This window comes from Diabrotica undecimpunctata, chromosome 1 (genome assembly GCF_040954645.1).
Source record: "Diabrotica undecimpunctata isolate CICGRU chromosome 1, icDiaUnde3, whole genome shotgun sequence".
In the NCBI taxonomy this organism is placed as follows: Eukaryota; Metazoa; Arthropoda; class Insecta; order Coleoptera; family Chrysomelidae; genus Diabrotica; species Diabrotica undecimpunctata.
Genome location: NC_092803.1, coordinates 90,652,722 through 90,679,732, shown reverse-complemented (window position 1 = coordinate 90,679,732; position 27,011 = coordinate 90,652,722). Strand labels below are relative to the sequence as shown.

The window sequence follows — 27,011 nt, the reverse complement described above, 5'->3', positions numbered from 1 at the left end:
GTTATTTGTGTGGATGTCAGACTGTTGTATACGCAGCAGCTTTCTTTTTTTGTCGTTGACATTTTTGCGGTCTTCTAATAGTTTATTAGACCACATATATCTTTTTGCTTTGAGACTTTTGGCTAAGGCTCGAAAGCTTTCATTTATTATCTTGTGTTCACGATATGGTACAAGTGAAGGTTGGAGTAGTTTACTGTTGTCTATTGTGACTCTTTGTATAAACAGAGGTGAAACAACCCGCTGCCGCCTATTGTGAATTTATCTTTTATCTTTATGTCGACGTTAAGACCACGTTTGTTTAACAATTGAGATAGTTCTGGTACTACCGTTAAATGACCCACTGAGAATTAGAAGTTTATATTATTTTGACTTTGTTAGAGTTCTGCTAAAGAATGGTAAACATTTCTTTGTGATTTGTATGACGACCATATTGGATTCAATTAGGTGTCAAAAATGTTTTACTGTTCAACTTTTTTATTGTTGTGTTACATCCAACATCACGATTTTTTATTATTGACGATGGACTGTAATATTTTTCTATTTCTTTGGCAGATTGTAATGATTCTTCCGTTCCTTTTAAGTCTTATCGTAAGTTTTTGTTTTGTGGAAGACTCCTACGATTTTTTTTTGTTTCTTTTGGAAACATCAGTCTTAGACTGAACTGTTTGTGTAGCGATTGTGGCTTGTATGCCATATACCCCTTTTCTTTCTTCTTCTCCAAGATATGTATTAACGGTTTGGATTTATTTTCTTCTTTTGTCCTTTTGCCAGTCTTCTTGCTTGGAAATTTTCCACTGTGATCAATCCCAGAGGATATTCTTATAGAACTATTGGCCATCCTGCCTTTCTTCTAAAATGTTCAGTCCATTCTTAATTTTTAATTTTTTAGTTGATTCCCTTTACGCTTTGCGTACTTAATCTTTGCTACCTTCTTCAGCGACTATTCAACCCCTCCGTGGCCCGTGTACAGGAAGAGTTGCGCTAACGCGAACTTTATCCTGGAGAGGATTCGTTTCCTTTCCAAATTTTTTTTGGCGTGGGGTCAGTACAGCACTGATACCCTAGTACTTAGTACATTGAATACCACTTTGCTTCGGCAAATCTGTCCCTTAGTGCTTCTTTCCCTTCAGGAAGTTGACACGTTTCAATTTTTTTTTTGAGCTGTCTCGACAACCCTTGTTTTATGTCGGTGGTGTTGACTATTAGTCAGGGAGCATCCTGCTATAGTCAAGTGGATTAGTGGACCTATCCCTATTCCAATTAATAATTTTGTGTATCTCAGATGTTGTCGCAAAGAGACGAGCCTCTGGAAGTAGTGTAGGAGACTCCGCACGTCGATCTCCAGAGCAACTCAGTTTGGCTCGCACCCCAGTTCGTTGAACTGTTTTACTTTTTATTATTATAATATTGATCATTTATTGTGTTCAATATGTCTATATATATGTATATATGTCGTATTTCTTTTCGACATAAATTTTATTTTTATCTTATCTTATTCTACTTCGGTATTATTCTCTCTCTAGTTTGTATTGATCGAGATCTTAAGTTTATGCTACCCCGACCAAGAACCTATATTGATTTTAAGGGTGTTTGCAAAATTTAATCTCATTTTATTTTTAGAATGCCTTGGTAGAATGTGATATTTTTATGCTTATGTTAGTTTATATTACAATAAATTGTACATACCTTTAGTTGTCTTCAAGTGGATACAAAATTCAATTTATCTTATTTTACGGACTTATAAATCCAAGTAATTTTTTTTTGGTATCTATACCAAAGATATCAAGATTCCTTTGTCTAGTTACCAATGATAGTTCATTATAGTATATGTTCATTTGCCTAAGTTTTACTCTTAGTGTGGAGATCTTCGAATTTCGACTCTCTATTCGAAACCCCCCAAAATAATGTTTGAAAAGATTATTGCTGTCTAACATCCTATATTCTGAATGGCCAGACACTGAGGAAGGCTAGGGATGAAGTAAGCGGATTCCCGCTAGTTGACTCGTCGGAATGATAAGCCATTCATAATTGTATTTCAGTAATAAATCTAGAATAACAGCCTCCCGCGTCAGGAAACTTTTTTTAGTTCTCCAATACCTGTTTAGTTATGTAATCTAGAATTATTTAGACCCTACCCGAAGTTGACCCTACCCGAAGTTGACCCTACCCGAAGTTGACCTACCAATGTTGTCCCTATTATAGGCGGATGATACACGTTAGTTATCACAAATTCTAGTTGTCATACTAATAACTAAACATCAGCTTTTTTTGTTTCTAAATATAGATGTGTCTTACAGAAATTCTGATGTCTACCTTTCCCAGTAAACTTATTAAGGCTTGTCTTTGTAGAACTTTAATGTACCCAATTTTGAACTATTAGTAACTCTTTCCTTTTATTTGTGTATTTCTAAATGTGTCTATAATGACGCGCTGCGTTATTACCTTATGTTATTCGTGGATTAAGTCATAGATGAAAGACTCTATGCTTCCGAACAAACGATGACACATTTGTATTTTGTATCTTATGGCGTTAATGATACGATTGTATTATTATTCTTATGTTATTCGTGGATTAAGTCATAGATGAAAGACTCTACGCTTCCGAACAAACGATAACATTATTTTTTTTGTGTTTTATTGTGTTAGGTCTCATAACGACTACGCAGTAAATTATCTGTTTTGTATCTTGGTGACAACACTAGTATGTTTTGCTTTATATTACTTATGAAATTTCAAATGGTAATATCTTAATTATATTGTTTCGATTGAATGCGAGCATTTGGTCTCAAATAATGATTTGTAGATATGTTTTGTTTTATTCCGCTTTGTTCATGATATTGGTTATAGGTGAAATACCCTATGCATTTTGAGAGTGAGCATGCAATTTTTTTTTGTTTACATTTTTATAGTTGAGTCATTTCTATGCGTTCTGTTTCGCTTTGTTCTGAAATCTTTGAGTTGTTCCCAAGTGAGTTGTGAAAGAAGGATTCTGTGAGTCCAGATTGTAGCTATATTTGTCCATTCTGTTTGTCTTACGTCTCCGTATATCTATTCCCACTTTTGAAAAGGTTAGTATGGTGTGCCACCATGCCTAGTCCGATTCCACGCTGGTACCCAGTTGAAATCGTGGGGAGGGCTGTGTAACCGTTTCAAAAGATTTAAAAGAAACTCATTATATATTTCGATTATATTTTTTTTTTAATAAAACTAATAGCCCCATCTATCTGTCAAGTACCTACCTGTAGCCGACTCAAGGATTCTTCTGTAATTCCCAAATATATCCGGTAGATGAGCATATTTTTCAACTTGTCACTCACGCCCAATTTCCAGATTCAGGCGCCATGACAGCGCTTCGCTCTTTTCTGTTAAGACCGTCCAACCGTTAAGACGTGTTTCCAAAGTGGGTCTCAATTCAGAGGTGAGTTAATAAATCCTTTTCTTGTCCATATTTCAGATAGATATATTATTTTTTTAGACCCTCATTGGAGAGGCTATAATGCTGATATTATATTTCTAATACTCGTCGCAAGATAGTATTGCTATGGAGTTATTCCAGATCATGGCCCAGTAGCAGTATCTTTTTTTGGAATCCCTAACCCCTCTTATCTAGGATGGTGGTGATTTTATATAGTACGTAGCTGAATCAATGGTTTATTTGGTGACTTATTAAACAAGAAGAGAAACAGAGCAGATTAAGGTTGTACCAATTTTTATTATACCTACTTTCAAGACAACAGAAATGATCATGAACTCAAAAAAAAATGAAAATATAGTGAAGTGTTCTAATTTAATTTAAAGGTTTATTTTCTTCATTGTTCCTAGTTGATAAATAACTATATTATTTTCAATGTAAACAAATTTCGAAATTTGGGGTTAATATATATATACATTCATTTTCTTTATAACCAATTCTTAATTTAATACGATACAAAGATTTTTTGTTATGATAATGTTAACATAAAATAATATTTTGGAATCCCTTTGGGATGACGTAACTTTTAATGTTTTCTTTTTGTTCATTGCTAAGAAATAATAAAGAATAGTTTTCTTGTACACTTTCAATAAATCTTATTTTTTTTTTGCTCTTCCCCTTTGAGGATAAACCAGGGGTGGCGTCCAATAATAAATTATAATTTCATATTATCTAATTGTGCTTGAATTTAAAATACGATATAGTTTCTATAACCCCGCCCTAATTCTCTTCGACAACGAGCGATTCTGGCCTTGTAATATTATTGTAGCACGGCAAGCGTTACAGTATCAGTGTATGTGCGCATCCTACCGGTAAAAAGCCAATTTGTGTCGTGATGATTTGGTCACTGGACCTTACATCTCTCTGTCATGTAAAGACAAAAAATTTTACTTATTGTTTTCACTGCAAAACAGATTGTAAAAATCTTAAATGTTAATAAAAAAAAAAAAAAAAACATTTTATCATACTTTCTTCCAACTGTTTACCCCTATTCATTGCAGAAGTTGCTTTAAATTTTGAGACCCCAAGTATTTGTTCAACAAATGCCCCATCGCATTTTTTACAGTGAGCTGCATCATAAAGTTTTGATGCCGTTATTCTGCCATATCGTAACTCGAACCATAAACTGCTATCGGACTGTGTGCTAGTTTTGATGGCAGCTTCTGAGCATATGTGCTCACTCATATTATTTGAACAAAATTCAACAAACTCACTATATGTGGTCTGTTCTGTAGAAATAAATTTTAACAGCAGCTGGAATATCCCTATTTCTTTTATATTATCATCTTTAAAATGTTGCAATAACTGGCTCTCAGACTGGTTTTTAATGCCCATGTCTATTACTTCTTGAAGGAACTGGTTACTATCTTCATCTGAGCTTAACTCCTCTGGGGCCCCAAAGTCTTTAAGTGTTAAATATTTTATACTTGTACCAACTTTTGATAGTTTACTTTTGGCCCAATAGCAAGTCACTTCTGTTTTTGACGGTTCTTCACTTCTTCTGTGCAACCACATCAGAAAAGCTATTTGATGCTTGCACCCACCTATAACATACGTTTTGAAATTTAGAAATTGTCCATATATTTTTAGAGAAGCAAAACTACTATCGAATGTAAGTAAAATATATATATATATATATATATATATATATATATATATATATATATATATATATATATATATTAACTACAATGTTATTTCAAGATTATTGTGATATTTACTTTAAAAACCAAGAAATTATTATAAAGGCTGTATATTTAGATACTACCTATCAGAATTAAAATGGGCTAAAATAAATTTCCATGAAAGTGTTTATTCCTTCATATTTACTGCAAAATGTAGTATAAAATTTAGCTCAGCTGATGTTTGTCTTAGATCAGAATTTTTTATGTTTCAAGAATGCTCTTAATTCAAAATATTAAAAATACGTATCTGTTTATAAAAATACCTACTTACCTAATGAAGCAGCACAATCATAACACTTTAGATCAAGTACTTCCTCGGTTTCTTCATTAATTTCACAACTTACAGCATACTGTTTTTTCTTAACATTATGTTCAGGTGTTATTTTTGCCCTTACAGTACAGATCATGTTATTTCTTTTTACTTGAACCCATCCTACAGCTGCATCTCCATATGATTCTCTGCCAGATCTAAATGCAAACGATGAATAAGTTAATTTGATTAAATTTCAGTACAATAGCGTAAACATATAATATTGACACTACTTAATATAAAGTACTAAGTTTTATCATTAAATACTTATTATGAGAATAATAATCACAATAAAATTAATGTTATAGGAGTATATGTACTTACTTATCTGCTTTAACTCCCCGAACTTCTCCCAGGGAAAAATTTTCACCGTTTTGAAAATATGTGGCTACCATAAACATATTTACAATGGGCAAGTTATCAGACTGGCCTTTGGAAAAACCCTCTTCGGTCATTTTAAAAATAATATCTGAACAAAAACACTCAAATATTATTAAATATATAGTTCACAGCAACTATCTAAGGATTTATAAAACTGAAATACACCATAAAATTACTATAACAAGTAAACGAATGTCAAACGTAATGAATTATTAATAGTGCCAATTTTTGAACATTCTGACTATATGACGTCACGACCAATGAGGACGCGTTTTGGACTGGCTGCTATAATTTGAATTTTCTCTCGATTTTAATCGTTTTTAGGGGCCAAACTAAAGACAAAAACAACTTTTTTTTGTTTGATATATATTTTAAATTATGTTTTGTTATGATTTAAGGCATTTTTTTCGAATTTAAAATTTTATGCAAGTTCCCTATTGGTCCTTTTTGGGAACTTAAAAACTCAATTTAAAATGTTTGTTAACTTCTTCTTCTTATGGTACCCTATCCAATTAGTGAATGTTGGCGAAAATTCTGGCATACTCCTCTCGGTCTTGTGTGGCTCTAAAGAGTGCATGAGCATCGCTCCGTTTTCCTTCTATCTTCCCTTTCATAATAAGCTTTAAGAACTTGTACTTGGAATTTCGAAATATATGACCCAAATAAGCGGTTTTTCTTCTTTGTATTATTGGCAACAATTCTCGTTCTCTGTCCATTCGATTTAATATTTCGATCTAATACTACGTTTGTTAAAAATATCACGATATTGCGTTTTAGTATTAGCTATAGAGGAGTATACCTATTCGTCAAACCATTCATTGTATAAATCAAATAAGCGATGGAAATTCAAATCGCTATCCAAATATAGATTATCACTTCTACTTTGTCTATAATGAGATTCTATGGGTTGAATGGACTTTATGTGATCACAAACACCTGGACAACGTCTTCGGTTATCATTTTACGATGATTGTGATGACATCTCTGATCTATTTATATGAAACCGCTAGTAAAGTTTAGTTTTTCCAAAGCAGTGTAGACAAACTGTTTACTTATAGAGAAAGTATTTAAAAACGTCTTTTTACAAACGGATATGAATTCGTCCTTATCACCTCTCTTCACTTTCAGTTTAAAAATGAGAGTAAAATTGCGATTTGAGAATGTATTGTTACGATAAATATCATGGCCTAAAATAACCGTAAATATATTATGACTAATTCTGTTTTGTTGTAGAAATTTCGGCGAAGGATCTAGTCCCAAATTATGATGAATCATATCCGATTCGAGGTGTAAGGTAGGCCGAAATAAGACCGGTCTGAGCTTCTGGGGAGATCGCCGCCGTTCTCGAATAACAGGAATTCATTATAATAACGGAACTTTAATTGAAGGTGATCAGTTGATTTTGAAGACGCGCTCGCGATTTAAATGTTACAGACTGCCAAAATGCCTTTGAGACGTTAAAAAAACATCTAATAACAGCACCAATTTTAGGGTATCCACTGCCAGAAGGAGAGTTCATCTTAGATACGGATGCAAGTAATGTGGGAATTGGAGGAGTGCTGTCTCAGATTCAAGGAGGACAGGAACGAGTCCTCGGATATTTTAGTAAAGTTCTTTCAAAACCTGAGCGGAATTATTGCGTCACGAGAAGAGAACTTCTAGCAGTAGTTAAATCAGTAGAGCACTTCTATCAATACCTCTATGGCAGAAAGTTTTTAATCCGAACGGACCATGCCGCTCTTAAGTGGTTGATGCAGTTTAAGAATCCAGAGGGTCAGATAGCCAGGTGGATCGAACGACTCCAAGAATACGATTTTAAGATTGAGCACCGGGCCGGAGTTAGCCACAGAAACGCTGATTCTCTTTCCAGAAGGCCATGCCCAGCAGACTGTTCCCACTGCAACAAAACGGAATCCAAGGAAGCAGCAGTGCCAAAAACAACGATGGTCAACGACGACTGGACGCCTACTAAGATCAGAGAAGAACAAGAAAGAGATCCAGTTATACAGAAAATTCGAAAATGGAAAGAGGAAAACCGTCGACCACCTTGGCAAGAAATATCAAACCTATGCTCAGTAGTTAAGACGTATTGGGCCCAGTGGGACTCATTTATCATGGAAGATGGCTTGCTCAAACGAGTCCTGGAAAATGATGACGGTTCAGAGAAGAGAAGACAGTTGGTGATCCCAAAGAGCAGAATAGCCGAAGTACTTCGTCAGTTACACGACAGTCCATCAGGAGGGCATTTTGGTGTAAAGAAAACCCTTCAGCGAATTCGGGAACGGTTTTATTGGATGAACAGTTCCGACGACGTAAAAGACTGGTGTAAGAAATGTACTATTTGTGCTACGAGTAACGGGCCTTACCGAAAAAGGAGATCTCCTATGAGAATATAATGTTGGAAGCCCGTTTGAAAGAATAGCTTTGGACATCGCTGGGCCATTTCCAGAAAGTGAAAATGGAGGCAAGTACATGTTGGTAGTAATGGATTACTTTACTAAGTGGGTCGAGATTTACGCACTTCCCGACCAGAAGGCCGCCACCGTTGCCACCGAAGTTGATCCAAGAATATATCAGCAGATTTGGAGTGCCTTTGGAGATCCATAGTGACCAAGGCAGAAACTTCGAAAGCGATCTATTCCAAGGAATATGTGATAGACTAGGCATGAAGAAAACAAGAACTACCGCGTATCATCCGCAATCGGATGGTATGGTAGAACGAATGAATAGGACAGTTGGCAAGTATTTGACAAAGATGGTGTCCGATCATCAGCGAGACTGGGACCAATACCTTCCGTTCTTCACAATGGCCTACAGATCTGCTGTTAACGAATCAACAGGCCAGACACCAGCCAAAGTCCTATTCGGACGCGACATGCGAATACCTTGTGATCTAGAGTTTGGGTGTCGACCTGAAGAAGATGTAGCAGGTGAAGATTATGTGATCGAATTACGAAGAAGAATGGACGATGTACATGAGTTGGTCCGTTCCCACCTTCAGATCGCTAGCGACAGAATGAAGAAACGGTACGATACACAAGCCGAAAAGGGTTGCTTTTCGAGCGAAGTTACGATAAATATCATGGCCTAAAATAACCGTAAATATATTATGACTAATTCCGTTTTGTTGTAGAAATTTCGGCGAAGGATCTAGTCCCAAATTATGATGAATCATATCCGATTCGAGGTGTCAGGTAGGCCGAAATAAGACCGGTCTGAGCTTCTGGGGAGATTGCCGCCGTTCTCGAATAACAGGAATTCATATATAATAACGGAACTTTAATTGAAGGGGATCAGTTGATTTTGAAGACGCGCTCGCGATTTAAATGTTACGTTCGGATATATAAATTATTGTAAGATAAGTTAATATAAATAAAAAAATAAATTAAATTCGTAAGTGTTATAAATATTGAACCTTTTAATAAATTCACAACAGTATCAGTAAAAAGCCGATTTTTTTTGTTTTAGTACTAAGTAAGCTACAAAACCCCATTATTTTTCCCTCTTACCTAATTTCCAAAATTTATTGAAAATGGAAATCCTTTCATCGGTACTAATTTTTGAAAAACATTTCTGTCTAAATTTTCTGGACACATCGGTTTTAATGATTTCGCAAACTGGTTGTGCTATCACAACTTTTATATGATTTTTTTTTTAGTCTCTTTCTTGGATTATTATATTTGATGTTATATCCTTTCGAGAAACCTGTTTTCGTTTTCTAATCGAATTTCGGAGTTGATTCGGAAAATAAAAAAATCGGGGTGTTAGCTTGGGGTGTTGATAGTAGGTCAGTAGTGGATGAAATGGCTGACTGCGGTTTTTGTAAACATTTTCATACCAAGGACAAAAGTAGTTACCACGATCGTAGTCTAAATAGCTTTTAGACTACGATTAGCACACTCTGGGGATGGATGTGTGTGTTATCTTTCTCTGACTGGTTCTCTATTGATTCTACAACTAATTCAATGTTAAGTTACCATTGTGTACCTATAAATATTTTAATTATTTTTTATTTATAAATATCTATCAGAAAATGGGGAAGGACGAACGTTATTAAAATCTTCATCAACTGTATCTGACAAAAAATCCATAATTTGTTCAATTGTACTCTTGTCTACATCCGATGGCAGAGGATATACTGGAGAAAGAAACTTAAATTAGTTAAATGTAAAGATTTTTTGACACGTATGTAAAGATTTGATTTTGCCTACCACATTGGGTATCACTTATAGGGGGTTGAAAGTGGGAACTGAGCAATTACTGGGCTGGAGATAGGGTAAGCAAACAAATGGAAACGTTTACGAACGGCCACTCTTGTTTTGATTGGAGAGCTAGGTCGTAAGTAAGTGAAGAAAGGAGGGACTGGATGGGGTAACTACAAAGAAATAAATCAAAAAAATACAGAGATTTCCTGAGCAGCACACACAAGAAGGTTCCTAAACTATTTGAAATGGACGCCGTTTTAAATAATCCTCTTGTTTGATAGAAAAAAAGGCTTTTCTTTAATAAAAAATATTAAATGGTGAAAATGTTTTTAAAGGAAATAATTCTACAACTCCTGATTAAGAGAGAAACATTATATTTATATTTATTATTACTTCACATTAACAGTTATTACAAATAATATTAACAAAACTTATCAACAAACCTTACAGGTTAGGCGGCAGTTGTAACAATTTTACAACTAGTTGTAACTATTTAAATAATTATTAGAAATGAAAATTATCTAAATTTTTCAACGGAGCTTACAATGAGGTTAACCTTTAAACAAAACAGAATTCAAAATTATGGTTATGTACCAAATCTCAGAAAAGGATAATACTGTCATATGTCGAAATGAAATATTAAACTTTTTTGAAATATTAATAAAATATTAAAATAAATATTGTCTAAAAGAAGACTCATATGACACTTAGCTAATCCATAAAACTTACAGTTTTATTTATTTATAATTTTTTAGTTTATCACGAAAAAAATCTTTTCATTAATGAAAAATGGTTTATTTTTACTTTGAATAATTTTAATAAAAAGTACCTGGTACCACTGGCTGGCGTATTTCCTTTAAGAAAATTTTTTAAGATTGGAATTAAATTAAAAACACTGCAAATAATACACAACTCTGTCCTACACAAACTGCAATTGGTCTGGAGTGATTAACTCAACAAAAACTGCCAAATAGCATCTTGAGCCCAAATCCACCTCTCCACTTAAAAAAATTGCCGGCTTTTAAGACTACACGCCGAAGGCTATCTCTTCCGAATCTAAATCTCCTCTAACTGCTACTATACTTCACTTTACATTACTGAAGTTCCGATAACAAAAAACGAATAACGAAAAACCATTACGAATTTAAAAAAGGAAAATCCGGACTAAACAATGACCTGACTCCTATCGTGGTCCACTGTAGACTGACATCATTATCTCCCCACATCACTTTCCCACCAACCTAAGTAGATATTTATTTGACTCGCAATATTAAGCGGAATAAGGATCAAAAGAATGTAATTAAAATTATTATATACAGACCAGAAATGTTTATATTATCAATCCCACTATATTCTTCCAAACGAGCAAAAAAATTATTACAGTCCGTCGTCGCTAATAAACAAATTAGTGATGTTGGATGTAACACATACCAACAATACAACAGTAGAAGTTGAACAGTGAAACACTTTTAACACCTAATCGAATTCAACTTGGTACAAAAATTTAAACTTTATGGCAACAAGAGTAAAGAAGAAGAGTATATATACAAATGGCAAAAACTAATGCTTATCTTCCTTAAAAGCTCAACAATTCACCTGGGAGACGAATCCAAAACTCATCGCCCTAGCCGTTCCTCTCGTGACAACTAATAAGGTCAAGACACAGTTTGGAAACGAAATAAAAGGGCACCATCAAGAAATAAACCCCATCATTTTACAGATGATAATTAAATTTAACATATCATACAAATCACAACGAAATGTTCACCATTCTTCAGCAAAAGTCGAACATAGTCACAACAATATAAGACTTTTAATTCTTGGTGGGTCATTTAACGGTAGTACTAGAACTATTTCAGCTGTTTAATGAACATGGCAACATGCTCTCACAGTCGACATACAAAACATTTTCACAATAGGCGGCGGCAGGTACTTTCTCCTCTGCATAACAAAGCGTCACAATGAGCAATGCAAGTGTTTTTACCTCCGCTTCTACCATATCATGAACAAGGCATAAAAATGACTAACCCTTCTATTTGGTCTAATAAACTATATTAGAAGACAGCAAAAATGTCAACTTACAAAAACAAAAACTGCTGGGAACGCCAGAGTCTTACTTCAACAGAAATATCCAAGGATACAAAAATCCAGGTCACGTACCTGTATCTACAGAATATCTAAAAAAAACAATAATAAAATCACAAACCAATCACCAAGTTACATCATTATTTCCTCCTACTTGTACAACAAAAAACAACCACGGACTGTAAAACAGAAAGCATTTCCTGTTTCGGGAAATGAATTTTTTTTCCCACAGTACCCGGACTATGAAACAATAAAAATAAATGTATTACAAATCTACTAAATCTATCTAACGAATTGCATATACGATAGCTTACTCGATACAAAACAAAAATCCATTTAAAACATCCAAAATTGAAGAATTAAAATCTTCATATCTCTCACGAAAATTTCACCTAATTTTTACGTACGAATTGGGTCATCGCTCTGCTCAGCTGTATTTACATAAACTACTAGCAAGGTCAAAGTTTGTATACCAAATAAACATTGTATAAACATAAACAATATTCATTCCTCACATATGGGATGTTTATTTATTAACGAAGCGCAAATTTTACACATTGCAAATACCAACGGATAAAAGGTTCGCATTATTTGGCTCATAAAAAAAAATAGACGAAAATATTTTAATTTAATTTTACAAAGACTGAACTATAAAAAACGAAGATAAGAATTTGGGAATTATAATAGTAGCAGTCAAACTTTGGGCGAAAGCAAAAACACATACAACTAAAAAAAAATGGTTTTGAATAATTTTAATAAAAAGTACCTGGCTGATGTATTTTCTTTACGAAAGTTTTTGGGATTGGAATTAAATCAAAAACACTGCAAACAACACACAACTGTGTCCCATACAAACTGCAATTGGTCTGGGGTGACCCTGGAACACAAAATGGACAAGTTCTGGGAAGGTAGAACACATCACGGTGTTTTAACATATACGAGGGGAAATCGAAATACTACACGTATAATGTTGTAACTTAAATAACTAAACGAAGTAATATATGGCAAGTAGTAGATACGATAAAAAAACAACATGAAACGCCAACGTAAAACATCGTATCATACACATATGACCTAATTGTTATTTATTTTCCGGTGTAAAATATCTTACTTAACACACACGATATATTTTTAATAGCGTAAACAACATAAAATATAGTAAATATAAGTTACGATATTTTTCGTCGGTAAAGATAAATTAAAATATTCATTTTACTACATACACACAATACATACCACATACCTTCATTTCTTCAATCAAATCTTCACTCCCCACCCCGTATAACATCGGTAGTAGAACAAAAGATTGTATACTTTAACAAAAGTAAACATAGACAGTTTACATTCTAATTTTGGAGGTCTTCTATTAGAAATATTGAAATTTTAATTAAATTATTGCAGATGTTAGTTTACATAATATTTAGAAGTATGAAAATGAAAAAAAGTGAAAACCCGAAATTTGTTGGTTACGATACGTAGGAGGTGTCAATATGCAGGTTTTAGAAAGTCCTAAGATTGCCATTCCAACATACAAAGGTGTATTGAAAATAATTTCAGTTTTCTTTAATTCTACTGCCATTAATGATTGATTGACAATAACGCGACTATGAAACTTCGGGCTAGCAATCAAATTTCGAGCATCTACGCGCCTCTCCCAATTATTTACTAATTTCACCAGCCTATGGTTCCTTTAGTTTTCCCGAATACAGCGTTGTTCATTTACTTATATAAGTTTGTACCAAATAACTTACTTGAATCTCAATACCTTATGAAATTTAGTAAGAGAGGGAGGTTTGCAATGTTTTACATAAAACGGTAAATCTTTATGGTAGTCATGTAACTTTTCGTGGTAAGAGAGATCAACTTCAAGAATGTATCTCTGTTTTGCATCGTCAGGTACTGACATAACATCGATATTTGAATATCCCAATAGAAATCTCCATACGGGAGATGTTCACTCATTGCTCAACTATATATAGATTGTTAACATCAAGGTACATAAGGTATTTATAGAGTTTAGATCGATCGTAATTTATTATGTATTTGTTGTTAGCCTCCCCCATACGGTTACAACATTGTGATATACCTGCACCTCGTTCATAGAATAAAAGCATATCAATATCTTATATAGTTTCCAAGTGACATCCTGTATACTGGAGCATTGTATCCCATGTGAAACCTGGGATGGTATAATAGTGTCCTGCATCTAACCCATATGTATTGAAGCATGTATCTCGAATAGTTTCAAAAACTACAGCCAAAAAAAGTATATCTGTCTTCATATACAGGGTGGCCCTTAAGTAGTAATTTTACAAACAGAAACCGTAGATTCTGCACTTTAAAATATTACGATTTAAGCCAACTTAATTTAATAAAATGTTGACATTAAGAAAGATACAGGGTTTTAAAGTGGAAATTTAAAATTTTATTTTTCGCTATAACTTTTACGTTTGTAAATATTTTTGGACAAAAATTTACAGTTGGATGCTTTTGAGTAGGATAAATTATAATTTGATACTTACTTTAATATAACTAATAGAGGGCGCCACAAATGCCACATGTGTGGCATACATTTGCGCTTAACTTTTTTGCTCTTTAAGTTAGCTCTATTTGTGTTAAAAACATTAAAGATACATTATTTTTACAAAGAAAAGGTATACTTGTTCTTGTTCTTAGAGTGCCATATCCCTACGGAACGTCGGCGACTACCATGCTTATAATATTGTTATACTGATCTCGGTCTTGCGCTACGTGTAGCAATTGATCCGCTGTCAAACCTGTCCACTGAGGCAAATTCCTCAACCAAAAGTGTTTCTTCCGTCTTATCCATTTCTTTCCTTCGATTTTACCGTTGAGAATTAGCCGAAGGAATTCATATCTTGGTCCTCTGATTATATGTCCAAGATATTCTTGTTTACGCCTCTTAATAATATTTAATAGAGTTCGTTGATGTCCCATTCTTCGAAAAACTTCTTCGTTTCTGGTTCTGCTAGTCTATGGAATTTTTAGTATCCTTCGATACAACCACATCTCAAACGCGTCGATTTTATTCATGATATCGGCGTTTAAAGTCCAAGTTTCACATCCATACAAAAGTACAGACCACACGTAACATCTTGTAAACTTTTCACGGATTTCCAAATTTAATGAGTTATTGGATAATAGAGGCTTGAATTTTTGAAATGAGTTTCTTGCCTGTTCAATTCTACATCGAATTTCGAAGGATGGGTCCAGATTTTGGGTAATCCAACATCCAAGGTATTTGAATCTCTGAACTCTCTGCAGCGGTTGTTGGTTTAATATCAGTTGGGTTGCGCCGATATCCACTTTACTGGTCACCATGTATTTAGTTTTATCGATATTTATCGACAGTCCCCAATTTGTGCATTCCATGTCAACTCTATTAATTAGCTCCTGCAGATCGTCGATGTTTTCAGCTAGAATCACAGTATCGTCGGCGTACCGTATATTGTTAATTATTTCTCCTCCTATGATAATTCCTTTTTGATCTTTTAAAGCTTCCCTAAATAGATTCTCAGAATACACGTTAAAGAGGGTAGGAGATAGTATACAGCCTTGTCTTACGCCTCGTTCAATACTGATTGGCTTTGATTCTCTGTTGTTGGTATTAATAATGGCTGTTTGGTTCCAGTAAAGTTTGGCAATAAGTTTGATGTCTTTCTCATCTAGTTGGATGCTCTGCAAGGCGGTAATTAGTCTGGTATGCTGAACGCGATCAAATGCCTTTTCAAAATCAATGAAGCACATATATACGGATTTTCTTACCTCCCAACATCGTTGAAGGAGTGTTTGGATAGAAAATAGTGCTTCTCTAGTTCCAAGGCATCTCCGGAACCCGAACTGCTCTTGACTAATTATTTCTTCGCACTTGTTGTTAATTCGATTTAGAAGAATATGCAACAGTATTTTAACGGCATGGCTCATTAAACTAATGAGTCTACAGTCGCTACATTTCTTAACGTTTGGTTTCTTAGGTAGAGGAATAAAGATCGATTTTAACCAGTCCGATGGAATTTCACTGGTATCATATATTTGATTGAAAAGTACAGTGAGTTCTTTTATATTGTCATTTGAGAGTAATTTTAGCCATTCGCTGTATATTTGATCTGGTCCACTGGCTTTGTTGTTTTTGGCTTGGTGTATGGCTTTTTCCACTTCAGCTTTTAAGATTGATGGTCCTGTATTTGCACTTAAGTTAGGTAGTGATCCTCGATCATCCTTAAATAATGCTTTAATGTAGTTTTCCCTTTCCTCCATTACTTCGTCTTCTAGGGATAGTGCATGACCTTCATTATTCGTTAATGTTATGGGTGTATTTCTTTTGTGTACTGTAACTTCTTTTATTTTCTTATTTGTGTTAAATTCGTCATGTTTTCGTTGCAATTCTTCTAGTTCCTCACATTTTGCTTGCATCCATAACTCTTTGGCTTCCCTGATTTTCCTTCGAATCAGATTATGCTTTCGTTTATACTCTGAGTTATTTCTATTTTTAAGCTTTTTTGAAATATTAATTAAATATTAAAGTTATATTTATTTAAAAGAAAACTAATATGACAATTAGCTAATCCATGAAACATATAATTTTATTTATTTATAATTTTTTAGTTTGTCATGAAAGCAAAATTTTTTTTATTAAGGAAAAAATGTATATTTTTACTTAGAAAAATGTTAACAAAAAGTACTTTATATCACTTTGGTTGGTATTTTCTTGAAAAAAATTTTTGGAATTGAATCAAAAATACTGTACCACACATACTGCAAATGCTCTGAGACGATCATAGAACACAAAATGGACAAGTTCTGGGGAGGTAGGACACTGATTCGGGCTTCGGATTATCCTGGATGACAACAAACTGCACTCTTCAAAACTCGGCCACTCAAACGCTCCTGCTTAAAATCATGTGGACCTCTCAAATTGTTGTAACGCTGATTTACAAAACTCCTCACATATGACACAGAGCAACAAAACGGTGATTTAATTTAAAATAATTTAATTTAATTAGTCGGTCAGATAGCCAAGCGGGCTGGGCGGCCAGTTCTCATTCGCTTCACTGCGAGTGATTCAGTGGATGTGAGTTCGATCCCCAGCTCGGTGTACAGAAAACAAAAAGGCTAACGCAGCAGTTTAAAATTCTAAATGAATCTGCGGCTTAGACTACAATATGCTGGTGTCTGATCGGCCTATGGTGGAGCAGTACGGCAAGAGATAAGGGCTTGCGGCTCGGTGATACTCCATAGATCCCTACCGGAAGGGCGTACCGCCTAAAATACCGGCGTATATATATAATTAATTTAAAACCTCTTTACAGCTTTTATTGACTACAAGAAAACCTTTGACTCAGTACCGCATGAATGGCTTGTAGGTATATTAAGACTATATAATGTCGATGATAATATAGTGACCTTTTTAAGGCATATAATAACAGATTGGAAGGCTAAAATTCACCTCCAAATACCTGGTGAAAACACTATCGAAACGGAAAATATCGCAATCAACAGCGGTCTGTTCAAAGAAGACTCTTTGAGTCCGTTGTGGTTCTGTCTAGCAATTAGTCCCCTATCCCAGCTATTGAACTCCACTGACTCAGGTTTTAGCATAAAAAACAACAATACTGTAGTGGCGAAGCTGAATCATCTGTTGTATATGGATGATTTGAAATTAATGGCTTCCACTCGTAACCAAATAGATCAGATGCTAAAAACTGTAGAAACTTTCTCTAATAATATTAGTATGTACTTCAGTCTACAAACATCGGGGCTATATATATATATATATATATATATATATATATATATATATATATATATATATATATATATATATATATATATATATATATACATAAACAAATGAAAATCGAATTAACTTCAGAGTTCATACGTACAGGAAAACAGCTGCTCCACTCACATCTTAACAGTAAAAATTTGTTTAAGGCGTTAAACACCTACGCATGTTCGGCGCTTAGCTATTCATTTGGTATTATTAAGTGGACTAAAACGGATATAAAAAATCTTCAGCGAAAAGTACGAACACACCTCACAAAGTCACAAAAACACAATCCTCGCAGTGCTGTAGAAAGAACATTACCGCGGTATTTAGGAGGAAGAAGACTGGATATAAGTTAGCAATTAGAAAAACATATAAATAATTTAAGAACTTATTTTCAGATGTAGACTGAGACATATACTTTACACCGAACGATTTGCGCAGTAGATGACACAACACCACTTAAACTGAGGTAACCAATAATGCCAATACTTGGACCGCACTGTGCTCACAGACCAAACAGTGGCACATAATAGACCACATCTCATACTAGTTAATAAACTAAAGATACAAACAACACTAAATGATGTGGCGATACCCAGCAACAATAATCTTCGTAGTAAACAGAACGAAAAGATCGCCAAGTACAGGGATCTGGAAATTCAAATAAGAAGACAGTGGAGAATGGAAAGTACCCAGACAATACCTATTATTCTCTCTACTACTGGAGTCATTCCGAAGAACCTTATAGAAAACATAAAAAGCTAGGTCTAAATGAACATCTCTACAAGGCCATGCAGAAAGCTGTACTACTCTCAACGTCCAGATGTGTACGAAAATTTTTGGGAGATACTCCAGCATACCAAGTCATCTAGGGCTTGATAACGCGGAAAGAGTCCCACCAGAGCTCAGTCTTTTTGATACCGTAGGTATCTGGGATGAGTGAATTTTCCCCTGTGAGGGAGTGAGTGCCGTAAGGTTAAATCTGAATAATAGTGTATATTATTTTATAAATTTATAAAAATAAATTTATCTCTCTACGACTTACTTTTATTTGTTTAATAAACTACTAATAGTTACGCAAATAGGTTTGAATGGTTATAATAATATTAATTTAATTAACCTCATACAAATTGCATTAATTGCAAAAGAAATTATTACTTGTGTTCAAACATCCGGTAGTTAATAAGACAAGGCGAAAAGCTCGGGTTTTTGCGGAAAAATATTCCCATGAGATACCCCAAAATGAAGTACAAGGGGTTGCCCAGACGAAAGATTGTTCATTTTTTTTAAACAAATTGTAACAATAAATTTTATCGGAGCAGATAATTTTTTTTTGAATTTTGTTGATCATTCTGAACAAAATAGGTCTCTTCTAGTTTTTCTGTAAACTTGATCGTTTTCGATTTATAAATAATTGAAAACCAAGAAAAACGCAAAATTACGATTTTCCAGGCTCAAAAACAAAAGTAAAAAACATTATTTTTGAATTCACCAATAACCTAAATTTAAATTAATTCAAACCTTGTTATATCATTTCCTGTTAAGTATTTTGGGCCAATTCCATTTGAAAACATCGTGTATAAGAGAGAGCAACAAGATCTGGGGCACAAATTTTTGCTGGTTTAAATTCTCATTGTACAAATGAGCGCCCGCCCTGCCACACGTGCTTGATTATCAATTTAAAAAAAATGGTTTAATAGTTTAATGCACCAAGGGTGTTATTAAGATGATTACGCCCGGAGAGCAACTTAACTGACATGCTTATATATTTTGTAGGTGCAGTAAAATAAAAAGTATAAATAAATAGCACCAAAAGAAAGGTGTTAAATGGAGTTTTCCAGTTGGTGGTAACCTACGCCGCCCCCGTGTGGTGTAGCGTACTAAATACTGCGAAATACGCTAAGCCGATGGAGACTTCGCAAAGGCGAATGCTCCTCAGGTTATCTAGCGCATATAGGACAGTTTCAAATGAGGCTCTATATGTCATTGGAGCGGTGATACCGATTGTTTTGTTGTGCAAAGAGCGAGCAAGGGTGTATGCGAGGAGGATGGATGTAAATATAGATGAAAATGAGAGAGAAAGAACGATAGTAGAGTGGCAGAGAGAATGGGCAAGTGATAGCGGAAAGGCAAGGTGGACAAAGGAGCTTATTCCCGATTTGAGGCCGTGGTGGGAATGTAAGTTCAGGAAACCTGACTACTTCCTGACGCAGTTTCTGACCGGACATGGTAGTTTTGGCACCTTCACAAATAGAATAGGCAAATCTGCATCAGCAGACTGTATACGTGCTTGTAGTGGGCTACAAGCGATGTCCAAGGAAGATGGCGAACGACTGGAAAGTATACGAGGAGCTGGTTAAATGGAGAATGCATGATGCAGGGTCAATCACCGACGGTAGAAAACCTGGAGAGTCATTAAAGAAGCTCTGGAAGGAAGTAAGATAGGTCGCCGAGATGTCAATAGGATGTCATACTAGTGGAATGCGGACATCGAGGCACTGAGAATGTGTAGCAATGAGAAGAAGGTTCTTCTTCTTCTCATTGCGCCGTCTCCTTTCGAAGGTTGGCGATCCAAATGGCAATTGTAGTTTTGGAAACTGCTGCGCGAAAGATCTCTGCGGATGAGCGGTCGAACCATCTCCTCAAGTCTTTCAGCCACGAGTTCTGGCGTCTTCCTACTGATCTTTTGCCCTGTACTTTTCCTTCCAGTATAACTTGAAGTAATTCATATCTTTCGCCTCTCAGCACAGAAGAAGGTTAACGAGGGCAATGGGCAGAACGAGGATCAAGCCTGAGGTCTTCGAGGAGATCGAGGAAGAATATCGCGCAAGAAAGAGAGAAATTTACAGGAAAATCCGTACAGAAAAAAGAAGGCACTGGAAAGAGCTGTGTGAAAAGCTGTATGACGACACCTAGGGTCAGAGGTACAGGAACTGGAGTGTACCCGCAGCGCTACGCAACAGAGAGGAGAACATCGCTGAGCGGGCCTGCTGTTGTATGGGAGGGCCTACTGTAATGCATTCAACACGCTGCAGTTGAACGAGGTAATGAAGGCAATGGAGGAGAGAGAATGTCCTGGTTACCTGATGAATGTGGTGGCGGAGTATCTGTCCGAGAGAATAATTATGGTGGAGAAGGGCACGATCGTCGACCTGACGGCCGGGGTCTCCCAGGGATCTGTCTTGGGCCCGACACGATGGAACCTGGCATATGACGTGGTTATGAACTGTAAATACAGAGAGGGTACAACCTCCTTCGCATTCGCAGATTACCTAGCTGTACTGGTAGCGGCCGGGACGAGCCAGATCTCAAATACCGGGTTTGAAGAGCAGGCGGCGTCGTAAAGAAATGGGTGACGCAGCACGGACTGAAACTTGCGGCAGAGAAAACCTAAGTCATCATTCTGAAGGGGAAAAGAAATAGGCAAAGTGTGGAACTCCGATTTCCACTCGGACACTATTACACATACGATGTTAAAGTACAACAGATGGATAGTAGAAAAGAACAGAATGGAAAGAGACACAGGTGTGAATTTTGTTACAGTGAGAGAAATGATTAAGAGGATGATTGAAAATACAGCAGGTTGGACTAGTGAGCACAACTATATCCGTGCAATGATCAAGGAAAATGAAGAGAAAGAAAGACAGGTGGACCAGCCGCAAAGGTAAGAGGGAAAGATGCTGGAAGTTGAAGGTAGAAAAGTTAGTCAGACTGTATGAGTTAGACTGTGTGAGTTGGATTGCGTGAGTCAGACTGTGGGAAAGGAGAGAATGCCTGTCTAGGAGTGAGCTACCTAGAACTAGACAGGGAGCCTCCTTGTTGACGGTCTGTGAATGAATGAAGGTAGTGCTTCGGAGGTGATGCCCGTCTTAGCGGTCATTCCGCTTCCGGATCGCTGGAGGACAGAGAAGGGTCTGGTTTAGCACGTAGGCGTTCAGCGTAGACTCGGCGACGAGATAGCGTTTTAAAGTTAAGTTTAAGTTATAAGTTAAGCGTTATAAGTTTTATGTATTACTTTTATTAGTTAGGATGTAGGTGGCTTAGAGTACGTCCGAATATGGAATAACTGGTTTAACCGGATAAACTGTAAACCGAAATAACTTGTCTAACTGGTTTTCCCCGCCAGAACTAGCTACAAACCGGAATACTTAACTGGTTTAACCAGCATAACTGGTCTAGCCGGTTTCCCCTCAACAGGAATGGTTACAAACCGGAATAACTGGTTTAACCGGAATGACTGTAAACGAAAATATCCGGTTTAACCGATTTCCTATTTTGCACCGGGACTGGTATAGTGTATTTACTAGTTAAATAGCTTCGTTCGTATTCCTTTCTCACTTCCCTCTAACTTTATCTTTCATGATATAATTTTAAGCTGACGGCCATGGTTTGCGTTTATGTAGTCGACCTCTACATGAGTGTTATGAAATATAATAACCGTGACCAAATCGCCCATTTGAAATGTCGTTCTATATTCTTTGGTAATAAGTTAAAACACAAACGAAATATCACGAATTGGAGCTAACCTTAAAACATGTATTACCATACCTTTAATCATCAACCAAACTGAGGTATCCGGAACAAGCGTGACACTATGCCACAGTTTAATGCTAAAAGAATTCTTCAACAATACACTGTGACTATTTTTATTGCAACCTACAGAGGCGATGTTCGTTAAGGCGATCGTTGAGACTATCGTTGGCACTTATGAAAAGTTAATATTCGTTTAAACGAGCATGGTGACGGAAAAGGTTTTAATAGTATTTAATTGTTGTTACGCAATTATAAAAGGCAAATAATGTAACTATCGACAGATTTATTCAATAAAGTTTAACCCACATATTTTTACCCAATGCTCAATTTTCAAGAATAGAGAACTATGTGGCCATTTTAACAGTGAACTAAATTGTGCGTCCAGTAATGTCACTGATAGAAAATTTGATAAGAAAAAATGACTGCAACCAAGGTAATTACCTAGAAGAGCTATGAAGAGCAATGAAAAATTGAAAGTTACATGAACTCCATCGCTGTTAATACTGGAACTGTTTACTTCAGAATTTGACAAACTGCTTCACAAACTCCGGACATATCCTTATATTAAAAAAAAAAGTTGTGTGAGACCGTTTATGTATCGAGGGTTATACAAAGCAGATTAAAAAAATAGAAGAAAAGGAAAATAGATAATAACAACGGATATACTGAATAAAAAATAAATATCGGCGAGAAAAGTAAAGATAAGGGTACATAACTACAAAAACAACAAAAAGAACTGTTTTACAAGAAAATTGCAGCGAAGGCGACGGCAAAGATCAAATTCAGTGTGTACTCTAAAGATTTGTTTGACTTAGAATATGGTTATAAAGAAAATCTGATAAAAGGAGGTAGTTTTATTATAGCCGAATTTCGGGTAAAAGGAACAAAAATTGATTAAGCAGCTAAAGTTACAGGAGAAAAAGCCAATGAGGCTGAAGTTAGTTTTTTTTTTAGAAATTCTGATCATCAAAACATATTTTCACGCCAAATGGAGGCGTATATCAGTATATTAAGAGTATCTTACCGGTTTAGCTATTGAACAAATCCCCAAAGAGTAACAAAAAATTCTTCCACATCAAATCAACAACGGTATTTCTTCAAACTGAACTAATTTCTTAATAAATAAACGGCGTTTTCAAAAAAACATAATTTCACTTAACTAGACCGCCATCTGGTAATTCAGAAGGCATCTACCAAAGTGAAGAACAAAGACCCGTCTCAATTTATCAACTCATGACATAGCGCATGTATTTATTCCAGTCTTACAATATGTAGGACGTGAATGAAGCTATTACGGTAAGTAATACGAATTTACCTTTTTGTAAAGATTTATATAAATTTCGTATTTATATAAAAATAAATCATAATTAAAAGATTTTGGATATATTACGTGACGAAATCGTTACATGCTGAGAAAGCTAATAGAAAATTTTCGCAATATTTGTGCAAAAGTACGGTTTTAACTGATAGTGTATTTTGTTCATTTAGAGAAATATATAATTATTGTGCAAAAATAGTAGGCCAGGGAAATAAGCAAAAAAAGTACCTTGGTTGTGACACTGACCCGGCCAGACAAACGACAGTTGTTTTGAGTATTACGAACCTCTATAACAAGAACCTATATGTTTCCTGCAGTCGATTTTTTGGACTTAATTAGTTATTAACAAATTAAGGTAAAAAATAATCAATTGTCACCTTTTTCGTCCACCAGCAGAAAGTGAAGCATTTGAAACAAACTTGAGAGTAATAAACTTATAAGTCATATCGAAAGTTAAAAGAATAAGTCAGAAATTAGTTTTTTCATAAATGTTAATAATGTTTTTAAAAATGAACTTAGAATCTTTATATTACATGGAATATTGGTTCTTGTAGTTCTTAAAGTATTCTCAAAATTTCGAAGCGATCGGTCAAATAGTTTAAAAGTTATTTTATTTGTGTATCCCAAATTCAATTTTGGGCAACAACAAAGTATGAAAATGATGAAGTTACAGTAATTCTACGGATAGCTTATGACAGAAGAAGATTTATTCTATCAATATGATTGAAAAAATGAAGAAAACCAGCAGCACCTTTCAACGGAATCGTCCAATCGGAAACAAAGCTTCAAAATAATTCCAATTTATTGAGACATTGTTTATTTAAAGTCTATGTCTCCACCCCATACAAAAGAACAGAAAATACATAACAATTTAGTACTTGTTTTCTAAGATTTAGGCTGAGGTCTCTACAACATAATATTTGTTTCATATTATTGAATGCACTTCTAGCCTTTTCTATTCTAACTCTAATTTCTTTGGTATAAAGGTTTGTTTCTATAATGTTTGCCCATAAACAGTTATAATTCTGAATTCGTTCTATCGTCTTATCATTTACGTGTAGATTAATGTATCTAATATTTTTCTTTTATATAACGATGAATTTTGTTTTCTTTATGTTTAGTGACAGACCAAACTCTTCACTCGCTGCAACAACCTTATCTAAAATTCTTTGTAGATCTGTAATATTTTCTGCTATTAGGATTATACCATCAGCATATCTAATTCCACATATGGGTAGTCCATTTATTTTTATGCCTGCTGCTTCATCTTCTAATGCTTTTTTGAATATTTCCCCTGAGTATGCATTAAACAGTGATGGCGATAAGACACAGCCCTGTCTAACACATCTTTTGATTTTTATTTTATTAGTTTTTAAATTATTTATTCTTATGACAGCTTCTTGTTCATAACAGATTATTTAATATTCTTATATCCCGTGTGTCGATGCTCTTTGTTCTCACTAGTTTTATTAACGGATTATATTTCACTGTATCGAATGCCTTGTTATAATCTAGGAAGCAGACATAGATGTCCTGGTTTACATCTAAACATCTGTATTAGCACATTTACGGCATATAATGCTTCTCTGGTTCCTTGACCATTTCTAAATCCGAACTGAGTTTGTCCAATGTCTTGTTATAACTTTATATATATTCTACGATGGATAATCTTTAGGAATACTTTTAGTATTCCTAAATTGGAACTGGCACATTAGACCGATGGTATGGTTATCGCAACATTGACTGAGTTTGTCCAATGTCTTGTTATAACTTTTTATATATTCTACGATGGATAATCTTTAGGAATACTTTTAGTACTCCTAAATTGGCACTGGCACATTAGACCGATGGTACGGTTATCGCAACATTGTCTCGCGTTTTTCTTTCTCGGTATAGTCATGAATGTTGATAGAAGCCATTATTTAGGTAATATACCTGTTCTGTACATGATATTAAATAATTCGACAATAACATGTATATTGCAGTCGGCGATAAGTTGCAATATTTCTGTCGGTATTTCGTCTGGTCCTACCGCTTTCCCAGTTTTCATTTCTTTAATTGTGTGTTTTACTTCACTTTCTGTTATTTCTGGTCCACAACGAAATATTCGTTATCTATTTTGTCTCGTTTGTCCTTAAACAGCTGTTCTATATAGTTTCCCATACCATCAATTTATTTTCTGTATCCATTACTGTGTCTCTTTTTTCATCAACTAGTATATTTTGTTTGTATTCTGATCTTCTAGTTAATTCTTTTATTTTCCTGTGTAAATTAAAGCTGTCATGTTTATTTTGTAGCATTTCTATTCGCAATTTTCTTTTAACCAGTTTTCCTTTGCTATTCGAATTGAAATTATTGAAATTTGTTTTAATTGATATAGTATGATGCCAATATGCTATGTTCAAAAATTTACAAAAATTTTCCACGGCAACCTATTTATGTAAGTATACAATTTTTAAACAAATTATAAAAAAATTACTTTTTTCGCTTCAAAACCACGTTTTTAAAATAATTTGGGTTATTTTAGGATGAAAGTTATTCCTGTGATTTTTATGTAAAACGCTTACTGTAAGCGTAAAATGCAAATAAGCAATTTCAAAAATAAAAAATATGGGACAAAAGTAAAACTTAAAACTTTTGTGAAGTACTCCAGCATACCAAGTCACCTACGTCTCGATAATACACAAAGAACCCCATTAGAGCTTCATTATTTTGATACCATAGGAACGAGTAAGGGCCTGCGTAGCGCAAGCGGTAGGATGCTTGCCTCGCATGCCGGTGGTCCGGAGTTCGAATCCTACCGCCGGCAAGAACAACTAGACATTTTAAAAAATGTCTATAGGCCCCAGGTCGACTCAGCCTGAATAAAATGAGTACCTTGGGTAAAACCAGGGGTAATAATAGGCGGTTGAAGCGTAGCACTGGCCATGTTACCTTCCTTGTATACCGTAGGCCCTAGATATAGCAGACTACCCTGCTATACTCCCAAAGCCGCGAAGCGGTATAAAACGGGAGACTATTATTATTAGGAACGAGTAAATACATATTCCCCTTAGAGCCTCTAAGTTAGAGGGAGTCAGAGCCATATGCCTAAATCTGGGACAATAATAATAAAATACAAACATATAAAATAAGAAATTAAAATTATTAAACTAAAGTCGAATGTTACAGCTGTAACGGGCTTTAAGCATCCAGAAATCAGATCTAAGTAACTCAATTCAGTTAAAAAAT

General features: G+C 35.0%; 1 protein-coding gene across 1 annotated transcript; it reads right to left on the bottom strand.

The window, feature by feature from the left end:
- Positions 1-4,405: 4,405 nt before the first annotated feature.
- On the bottom strand, positions 4,406-6,229 carry LOC140433433 (uncharacterized). The gene is made up of 3 exons (XM_072521441.1): positions 5,792-6,229; positions 5,429-5,625; positions 4,406-5,016 (listed from the first exon to the last, which is right to left on the bottom strand). Exons 1-3 carry the CDS (start codon positions 5,920-5,922, stop codon positions 4,406-4,408), a joined length of 939 nt encoding a protein of 312 aa, XP_072377542.1. The 5' UTR covers positions 5,923-6,229.
- Positions 6,230-27,011: the final 20,782 nt, after the last annotated feature.

What these genes read in the sequence shown, in the direction of transcription:
- LOC140433433 (XM_072521441.1), bottom strand. Translation starts at nt 5,922, where the DNA reads ATGACCGAAGAGGGTTTTTCCAAAGGCCAGTCTGATAACTTGCCCATT. An exon ending in CGGGGAGTTAAAGCAGATAA is followed by an intron (nt 5,626 to 5,791) that starts GTAAGTACATAT and finishes GTTTGCATTTAG; the next exon opens with ATCTGGCAGAGAATCATATG. An exon ending in TGATTGTGCTGCTTCATTAG is followed by an intron (nt 5,017 to 5,428) that starts GTAAGTAGGTAT and finishes CGTATGTTATAG; the next exon opens with GTGGGTGCAAGCATCAAATA.